Source organism: Melanerpes formicivorus, unplaced genomic scaffold (assembly GCF_026170545.1).
Source record: "Melanerpes formicivorus ecotype bairdi unplaced genomic scaffold, bMelFor1.0.p_v2 SCAF_2, whole genome shotgun sequence".
NCBI lineage: Eukaryota > Metazoa > Chordata > Aves > Piciformes > Picidae > Melanerpes > Melanerpes formicivorus.
In genome coordinates, this window is record NW_027142354.1 from 56,295,680 (window position 1) to 56,305,580 (window position 9,901).

The following is a 9,901-nucleotide window of genomic DNA, read 5'->3' on the forward strand; positions in this document are numbered from 1 at the left end:
AGGAGGCAGGAGAGTTGTATTTCAGGTTGGACTCCATGATCTTTGAGGTCTCTTCCAACCTTAGTGCTACTGTATGATACTGTGTGTATTTCCAAACAAACCCTTTGACAATCCATCTCTTGAGGAGAGCTCAGCAGCCTGAGCAGAGTTGTGAGAGCTCAGCAGCCTGAGCCAAGCTGGCACACTCAGTACTGCAAGTCCTCTTACCTCTTGTCCTTGCTCCAGTGAAGACCTACCAATCAAAGCTTTCCTTTTCTTTTTATCTCTAACAAGGAAGTCTGTTGAGTCTCTTTCCTGCATTCAGGAGTTTCTTTCCAATCTGATGAACACTGACTTTTAGAGACAACACCAACAACGAGCTGGATCACAGTAGCAATCAAGGCTCCTTTGATGGCAGAGCTAAAAATAAGCTCCCCAGCTGACATAGCTTTAGGGAAGAGAACATATAGTTTGGTTTCAAAGGATACATCTTCCTTTGTCTCCATGTCTTCTTCTGCTAGAGGATACCACATCTCTGACAACCATACAAGCAGGCTACCTCTGCCCTCTGAACTGAAGCACCCAGGTACAGACCCATACTACCTCCAGCCCCAGAAAGAGTAAAGCTGTTAAAGCCTCTGAGTGCCTTGGGGAGTGGACTTGGTGGCAGTTTTGCCTCTCTGGTCATGCTGGCACCCATCAAATTTTTTCATGGCAGGAGCTGCTTCTTAGGGTCTGGAGAAGATCACCTTTGTCTGTTTCCCAGGTTCAGTTTCAGTCCTCTTGATCAGCTGTGCCAGCTCTGCCCTTTCCTATCTGCTTCTCTCTCTGCCTGCTCTCCTTCTTGCTAAATCCAGGGTACTGGCCTGCAGGCTCCCTGGCTAACGTCCCAGAAGCTGTGCTGTGGCATTTGTGAAGGGAAATACGGTGAGACATGTCACTGCCACCTCCTGGGCTTTCTGAGCACGAGAGCTCATCCCCTGGGCTGCAAATCTGAAGAGGGACTGCCCAGCTCCCACCTTGCCCAGACAGCTCCCTTCCCAGGCCCACAGCGTGATGACAGTAACCAGCCTACGGTAGCAGAGGAGTGTGGTTCCCCCTCCCCGTGCAGGCATTAGCTAAAGACGGATCATGAAGGCTTTTGGAGAGGAGACTCCAGATGAAGGAGCACACACAACAAACGCTCTCCACTGGCAATGGGTAAGGTGTCAGGGGGCACAAGGTTGAACAGCCCACCTTGGCAAATGCAAACAGCTGGATGAGAGCCTCTGTGTGGACAATTTTTGTGTGCTTCTGCCAGCATCACTCTGAATGCAGAGGAAGGATTAAATCCTTTAGAACAGAATAAGCCAGGTTGGAAGAGACCTTCAGATCATCACATCCAACCTATCGACTGATCCAACCCACCTAATCAACTAAACCATGGCACCAAGCATTTGTTTGGTCAGACAGGAGTACACCAGATTTATTGAACTGAGCAGTATGGGGGGGAGGGTGGTGTGGAGGGTGGTGGGGGGGGGAGGGTATTCTACATGGCTGCAGCAGCTGTAATGTTTTTGCAACACAATGTGCCACCGAGGAAAGACCTTCACCAAAGAACATCTCTGGGCTCAATCAGCCTCGGTCCCAGAGGTGGATGTTCCACCCCTACACCTCTGTGGGCAGTGGTTCGTTACCAGGAGTCTGTTTGCTGCTGCCATTTAGGGTGTTGGCCCTGCAGATGTAGGACCTCCCTCTCACCGAGCCTTCAGTGTGGATGCTCTCTGGCTTGTTCTGGCAGCGGAAGAACATCAGGAAGCCGTTGCGGTAGTTCTTGTTCATCCAGCCGTAGAGCAGGGGGTTGACGAACGTGGAGCACATGGCCCCCACGTGGAAGACGGTGTACAGGAGTTTGTACTCGTGGAAGATGAGCACCAGATCGAGATCAATGGCAAGCTGGAATATGTGGAAGGGCAGCCAGCAGACGGCGAACACCACGACCACCATCACCAGCATCTTGGTCGTCTTCTTCCTCCGGCACTGGTTTTCGTTCCTGGAGGTGGGACTGACGTGGTTCTTCAGCTTGAACCAGATCCTGGTGTAGGCATAGCAGATGATGGCAAGGGGACAAACATACTGCAGCAGGAGCATGGAGAGGCTGTAGATGGTGGCATCTCTGTTGTTACCAGAAGGCCATTTCTCCGAGCAGACGGCCATCTTGAGGTTGATGGAGGGGATCTCCTCGTACCGGTACTCCCTGAAGATGGCCAGAGGACCTGCCAGGATGGCTGCTGCCAGCCACATGACAGCTATGATGGTGAAGCTGAGCCTCCTGGAGATCCTGCTGTCCAGGTGGAAAACAATGCACCGGTACCTGTCCAGGGCAATCACAGTGAGGGTGAGAGTGGACACGTGGACGCTCAGAGCTTGAGCGTAAGGGACCAGGTGACAAAGGACAGCTCCGAACTTCCACTCATCCAGCAGCGTGTACACCAGGGTGAAAGGCAGACAGAGCGTGTCCACCATCAGATCTGCCAGGGCCAGGTTAGCTATGAAGAAGTTGGTGACTGTCCTCATGGTCTTGTACTTCACTATGATGTAAATGACCAAGGAGTTACCAATGAACCCCAGCAGAATGATGAGGGAGTAGGCAGCAATGAGGACAACCTGGACTCCCAGGATCTTGGTGCTGTCCATCATAGCGCTGCGAGACCCAGCCAGATCTTGTCCAGCAGCCACAAAGTCCTTGGCGTGCCAGCCCTGTGGCAGCTTCTCCTCTAACGCTGTCTTCTCCATGCTGAGGCTGCTGTTGGCTCCCTCCAACGGTCCCATGCCTGGCCTGAGACTTTCTGTCACTTGGAGAGGGAGGCCTAGAACACAGGCACAGCAGAAGTCAGACAGCAGAGCATCTGCAGGAACTGAGACTCAAAGGGCATCTCCCACAGGGCACTTTGGGCTAAAAAGCAGCAGCAGTGACATCTCCCATGCTTCCTCACACCGGATGCCCTTCCCATTCTCTCACATCTCCTCTTAGAGCCTATGATCAGGTGAATGGATGTGACATCTACCAGCTCTCTGGGCAGCCTGTGCCAGTGTTTCACCACCCTTAGTGTAAAACATCGTTTTCCTTCTATCAAATCTAACTCTCCCCTCTTTTACTACAAAACCCTTGCACTGCCACAAGAGGCTCTGCTGAAAAGGTTGTCCCCATCTTATAAAGAATAACAAGCTCTGTGTCACACTGCTGGCAGATGGCACCATCTTGTTCCTGCTTGTAGGAGACCTGTGCTGTTCCAATCACAAAGTCTGTGCTACACAAATCACAATACCCTGTTCAGGAAAGAAAGCTTTAATTGCAACCACAGTCATCATTCACCCCTCAGAGCTGGTGACACCCAGGCACCTGCTGGCTTTGCAGAAGAATCTTAGAACCATAGAATGGTCTGGGTTGGAAGGGACCTCCAAAGCTCATCCAGTCCAAGCCCCTCGCACTCAGCAGGGACACCCTCAACTAGATCAGGTTGCCCAGAGCCCTGTCCAGCCTCACCTTGAACACCTCCAGGGATGGAGACCCAACCACCTCCCTGGGCAACCTGTTGCAGTGTTCCACTACCCTCATGGTAAAGGAGGGAGCTCCTGCAGGGATGTGCATGTGCAGGAGCCAAATGCCTGAAGCTGTGAACAAGCCTCCTGCAGAGCTGTTGCTGAGCATCCAGGCACAGAGAGGCCCAAGAGCCAAAGCCCCGAAGCCCCAGCGCCAGTGAGCTTCCTGCCACGTGGTGTTCAAACAGCTGTGTGAACGTGGCTTTGGGAGAAGGGAGCCCAGCTGATGAGCCAGAACTGAGTCAGTCTGGAACCCACAGCTGGTGTTTGGTGCCATTGCAGCAGCAGTGTTGTCATGGCAGGCTTTTCACTCAGTCCAAACACAGCAGCAGCAAAGCCAGCTCTTGCTGGCACCTTCCTGGGCTCTGTGCCTCAGCATTGCTGCTGGGGCATGCAGAGAGGGGTGGACATGGCCCCTCAAGTATCTCTTCTCCCCCCTTCCCACCACACACTTGATCAAAATCGGGCAAAAGTCATCACCCAGCCCAAACAAGGTGGTCTGCAGAGCATCCTCTGTTCTCTGAACTGCAGAGAAAGAAGGGGATAATGTCCTGCTACTGAGAGAGGGAGGCAGAGGGCTCAAACAAAGCTGGGAATTAAAGGCAGACTGTTGGATACCTTCTGAAGCTCCTCGAGGAGCAGATTGCTCTGGGTTTGTACCAGGTGAGACAGGAGCACTGCTGGTGGGATGCTGGTGGGGTGCTGGTGGGCTTGCCACACATCCCATGCCCTGAGAGCCAATTGTTTAAGGACAACTTGTCCTTGGGAAGGGACAATGCTTTCTGTGCAGAGCCTCTGCATTTCTGCTGCTTCCTTCAATACCTTGCAGTGATGGTGGCAAGATGGTAAAAGTGGCAGCAATTACACTGCAATGAATAACAAACGGATGCTGCTTCTTGCATCCTTCCTCAGAGCAAGGGTTGTGATTCCCCCTTGGGAGCTGCTCCCCAGGAACCTGCCCAGCTGGCTGGAAACCCACAGCCCTGCAGAGGCCTGGCAAAGGAGCTGCCTGGAGTAGACTTTCCCTGCCTGCACACTTGCTTTCTCCTGCCCCTCTCCATGTCCATTGTCTTGTCCAAGTTGTCTAACTGCTGGTCAATTTGTGTCAATGATTCCTGTAAATGAAACTGTTTGGCTCAGATGCTGTGGTAATGCAGACTATAAAGCTGTCACTAAGAGGGGAGGAAGGCAGCTTTAAGCAGCAGGAGGGAAGAAATTAGTGGATTTACTGTGCTGAGAGTTTGCTTAAGGGTGATCTCAGCCCTCTGCACCCCCAGCCTTGGAAAGGTAACCCAAAGGCCAAAGGGAGCTCACAACTCCTAAGGTGGGAGTGAGGAGCTCAAAGCCTCCCTGCACAGCTGACACAGTGGGGAATGGAGAAGGGCCCTGGGAGGGTGGCACAGCCACAGCCTCTTGGACAGAGCCCAACCCTCATGGGGCAGCAGCTCAACCAGAGCCTCTCTTCAGACACCCATGCTGCAGGTGGCCCCAAAGCAAACTTTGCTGCCAGAAGAGCAAGGCCAGTGCAGGAGAGAGAGCAAGGGCTGGGCACACTTTCAGTGCTTGCTCTCCACCTGGCTTCTTGTACCTTCAGACTGCTGAGTGTTACTTTACCACTCTTGTTTGCTACCTCCTTTTCTGTGCCTTTTGTGTCCTGTTTATCTTCAATACCCAAGGCCTGGCACACCACAGTGGGCACTCCCTTCTCTTTTTCCCCATCTCACCCACCAGCTGGCTGCCAGCCCCCATGTTCACATCTCAGGCTGTTTCCTTTCACTGGAGACTGGCAGCTGCCCACCATCTGAGAGGAGCCAGGAACATCATGGTTATTGGCTTCCTAACAAAATGGCCTTAATGGAGTTATTATTTGATTTGCTTTGCTCTGTTGTTTTTTTTTCCAAAGGGGAGCTATTAAAAATCAATTAAGGCATTTTAATTAAGATCCAAACCAGCCATAATAAATGTTCCCACTCTGAGGACTGCCTGGAGGTCACAGGGATGTTTCTAGGAGTGGGCTGAGGTCAGTTTCAGCAGGTAATGGAAGTGTTGGCACATGTGTAGGCTGCTACCAGGCACATACTCCTGTGCCCAGACTTGGAAATGAGAGCCAACTGCTTTGGGGAGAACAAAACATCAGGGCAGACCTGGAGGAGGCAGAAATGCTACCCTAAGCACTTTGCTCTGGGCTGGGCTGCCAGAAAGGGCTGCAGAAACAGGGCATGGCCTGGATCCTGTCCTCGCTTTCTGAGGATCAGTCTGAGGCAGGGCTGGGACCCAGACATGGAAGTGAGGCAGAGAGCTGCTGCCTGTGCCAGCAGACTTCAGCCCTTGGGAAGCAGGGAAGAGGAGGGGGAAGCACAAAGGAACCTCAGCCCTGCACTCAGCACACTGCTGTTGATGACTGAGAGAGACAATGAACACTGTGATAGCTCCAAAATCCATTCCTACAGAGGGCCAGGGCTAGGTGCCCTGGGACTCAAATGCACCTCTGCTTCCCAGGAACACCCTTGCTACAGCCCCAGGCATGCAGCCAGCCTGGTCCAGATCTGTCAGGGCACATCCAGACCTGGAAGTGCCATCTGCAAAGCCTGGCAGGGTTCAGAAAGCAGGGCTGGAGGGGCAGGCAGAGGGCTGGAGTAAACAGAGCTTGTTAATTAAAATTCCTCTTTATGTCCCAAGCAGTGAGAATGGGCTTTCTACAGCCAACAGGCACGTAGCATGGGGACAAGGAGTGCAGAAAAGGGGGAGGTAAGGACAAGGATTGCTCAGAGCATGGCCAGGAATTGCAATTCTATCTCAGTTGTTGTTGATTCAGCAGGAGGGAGTGGGGGGACTTGGGCCAGCCTCTGCTCTCTGGCTGATGACAGCCACAGTCTCTTCCTACAGCAGCACCAGGGTGTGAAGGCTGAGGCTGAGGAGTGCCTCCATGCCTCACCTCACTGATTTATTGTGCTGTACTCTTCCTCTGAAGCAACTCAACTCTATGAAACCTCTTCATCTCCACTAGCCCAGCCTGGAGCACTGACCAACCTCATCCCAAGTCCCATGTCTGGCAGCAGTCAGGGGTCCATGGCACAGGGGTGAGAGCACTCCTCATCACTAAGTTGGACATCAGCCTGGGACAAGCCAGCTTCCACCTCCTTCCACCACTTTCCTATTCCCCTACAGCACTTCAGAGGCCACAGTGCTCAGCCCTGCACCCCACAGCACTTAAGGGAGGAGAATACAATAAACTGAGCTATGGAGGTTAACCAGCTCACCACAGGCCACACAGCACAGCCACAGCAGAGCTGGGAACAGAGCCCAAGTTTGCTAACTCTGGCCTCCTGCATTCACTACCAGAGAGGACTCTGCATCTCTCAGGACAAATCCTGGACAAGGATTTCAGGAGCTGCATGAAGATGTAAGTGACAGAGGAGAAGGGGGTTTGCCTTCTCTGTGCCATTAATGGCCTGGATTCTGCACTAAGAGCACCTCTGGGGTGATTCCCTGAAGCCTAAGAGTAGATAGAAATTGTCCCAGGTCCTTCTGTCTCCAGTGAAGGGGTGCAGAAAGGAAGAATTCCTGCCCTGCCCATCATCAGATGCCCTCCAGGTCAGGCCCATTGGTGCAGAAGCCTAATGGCATCAGATCTGCAGTGCCACCCCTGCACTTGCCAAGCTCCAGGGCCCTGGAGCTGCTCACAGAGGAGCTCAGCATACACCCGGCACTGGAAGACAAAGTACAAGGAGAAGGAGATACACCAGGAAGTTCTTGTCACTCCTCACTCTAAATGTTTGCACATCCTGCCTAGGCTGGAGCCATGGAAAACTCTGAAGGAGATGAGGCAAGGAGGATGTCTTAGTCACTCAGCTCAGGACAGGATGAAAAAGAAGGTGCTGTGAAGAGATCCATTTGGTGGGGATGCACACTTCCCCCTGGAAATTTCTCCTACAGAAAGCAGGAGGGAACCACGTGGGGCCCTCTGCCCTGTGGGATGCTCCATGGAAGCAGAGCAAGGCTGGCTGGGAGACAGGGCTCAGTGAGTGACTGACACTGAGATGGAGACACCTCCTGAATTCCAGCAAGTCCAGGGCAGATGAGACAAGGGAGGGGAGGGAGCGAACACAACCAGCTAACAGCCTAGGCAAGGTGAAAACACACATCCTGCTTTGGGACAACCAGAAACTGCAGGTGAAATGCAAGCTACACCAGGACTATAGGAGAGCCTCTCTGTTCAGCAGTTAACATGCACTGAGTGCAGAAAGCAAGCTAGCAGCAATTCTCCTGCAGTTGCTATCTCCCTTTGCATCTCTCTCCGTGAGGGCACTGATCCCTGGCAGCGAGCCGAGCGGCAGCAGCACGTGCAGTCCCAGCACGGAGGAGCTGCCAGGAGCTTTGTACCAAGCCATGAGGAGGCAGACTGTGGGGGAGATCAGGATCTCTCAGGCAGCCCTACACCTGCAGAGCACTGCTCCAGAGCTGTACGTGCCTGATCCCTGCAGCCCCCTGGAACAACCTGTTCTGGCTGCTCTCACTCAGCATCCTGCCTCCCAGACTCCCTGCTTCTGCTCGGGGACCATCTGAAACTCTCCCAGCAGTATTTCCTGTTCTCTCTCTATTCCAACTCTCAGGGCTCTCAGACCCCAAATCCAGTTTCCCAAATTTTTGGCTTGAACTGCATGGTGTGGCCAAGACCTGGCCCCATCTCAGCCCTTCCACTCAGATAAGCCCTCCCCAGCCCACCTGGCAAAGGTCAAAGCATCCTCTTCCTTCAGGACCCAAGCTGCTCACCTGGAGTTATGTTCTCATTGCTGGCCAGGATGGAGCACCTGGTCCTCTCTGCTCTCTGGAAGTCAACCTGTAGCAAAGAGGTGAAAGCACTTTTCTGCAACTGTCCTCAGAAAAGAGAGGAAGTCAGGAGAGGATCCGGGCTGGATGGTGCTTCATCGCCGGAGGTAGCTGCGGTTCCCCACTCTGAGCATCCAGAGACAGCCTCCGGCAGGGTGACTGACAGCCCCCGACTCGCAAAGCTGGATGCTGGGTTAGCTCCTGAGTGAGTGAAAGGCAGGGAGAGTGTGTTTAACAAACAGAAATGGAAAGGGGGAGGGAGCCTGCCGCTGCTGTTTATACAGTGTTCAGCCACTGAGGGGCTTCTTGCATCAAGGAGAGAGAAGCTTTTCCACCACATCCAGATCCCTCTCCAGGGAGAAGTGGTGGGAGCTGGAAGTCTGCAGGCTCCCCATCCGTGCCACTGCCCCAGGCGAGCGTCCACCCACTCTCACTCTGCAGCTCTTCCATCTGCTCAGGCTTTGAACTTGTTAGAGTCTGGTAGGGTCTTGACCAGGGGTGGGCATCCTCTGCAGCAAGAGTTCTGCAGGTCCTGCAACTCAGCAGAGCCTTTGCAGACCTCACCCCATCCTCCTCTGCCTCCATGCTTGTACAGCATCCTCCATGCTTGTACAGCAGGTTGTTGCTGTGGGCCAGGGCATCAGGTACTCTTGGGAAGTGAGTACAAATAATGGTGAGAAGTTTTAGCCACTTGGCAGATGGCTTGGCCTGCTCCAGAGCCAGATTCAGTGAGGAGCTGGGAACCCATACGAGTTTCTATTTTAGGGTTCTCAGCACTGCCCATATACCTGGAGCAAGAGAAAGGGAGAGGCACAAAAGCAGCATCCTCATGTCCAAATCTGTAGAATACAAGCTTACCAGAGACCAGGAAAATGCCCTGTGGGCAACACAGGGAAGCAGGAGAAGCACAGCTCCCTACCTGGCAAAAGGGTTTGCTTTCAAAGAGAAGCCAGCTGTGTTCCCAGCACAGAATTTCCAGCACAGGCAATGTGTGAGTTTGCAGCTCACCTGGGCTAGGAAATGCTCCCAGAGGTTAGGGAGGAGGACACTTCTGAGCTTTGAGTATCTCCAGCTAGGAGTTTCAGAGGAGTCTTGTGCTGGTTTATTGTTTTCCCACAGTGGACTTTGGTTTCCTTTTCTTTGTGAGCACAGAAATTGAGAGGGCTTTCAACCAACTTTCTGTGCTGCACAAAGCTGGGATACACAAGGCAAAAGCAACTCCAGTGGCTCAACAGAAAAAGGAGGATGAGAACACTCCTGAAGTAAGTCACATGGGAAGTGGCACTCAAACCTAAACATAAGGCAAGGGTCCTCATGAGTCCCATCCTTCCCCCTTCTCTCCCCATCTCCCTTTCAGGAAGGAAAGGGCTCAGCACACCAGTGCTGACACAAACAAATCCACCAGCTGCAATAGAGGGGTTTTGGTGGGAGCTTTGTGTCTTCTCCCCCTTCTTTTTTACCCTGAGGCTGTTGATTTAGCTGTTCTGGAAAGCTGAGAGTGGAGGAGAGC

General features: G+C 53.0%; 1 protein-coding gene across 1 annotated transcript; it reads right to left on the bottom strand.

Moving 5' to 3' along the window:
* Positions 1-1,428: 1,428 nt before the first annotated feature.
* LOC137445995 (neuropeptide Y receptor type 2-like) lies at positions 1,429-8,488 on the bottom strand. Its single transcript, XM_068148234.1, has 2 exons — positions 8,335-8,488; positions 1,429-2,828 (listed from the first exon to the last, which is right to left on the bottom strand). Exon 2 carries the CDS (start codon positions 2,788-2,790, stop codon positions 1,627-1,629), a length of 1,164 nt encoding a protein of 387 aa, XP_068004335.1. The 5' UTR covers positions 2,791-2,828; positions 8,335-8,488; the 3' UTR covers positions 1,429-1,626.
* Between the last annotated feature and the right edge of the window lie 1,413 nt (positions 8,489-9,901).

Excerpts from the sequence above, each read along its gene's own strand:
- LOC137445995 (XM_068148234.1), bottom strand. The coding sequence starts at position 2,790 with ATGGGACCGTTGGAGGGAGCCAACAGCAGCCTCAGCATGGAGAAGACA.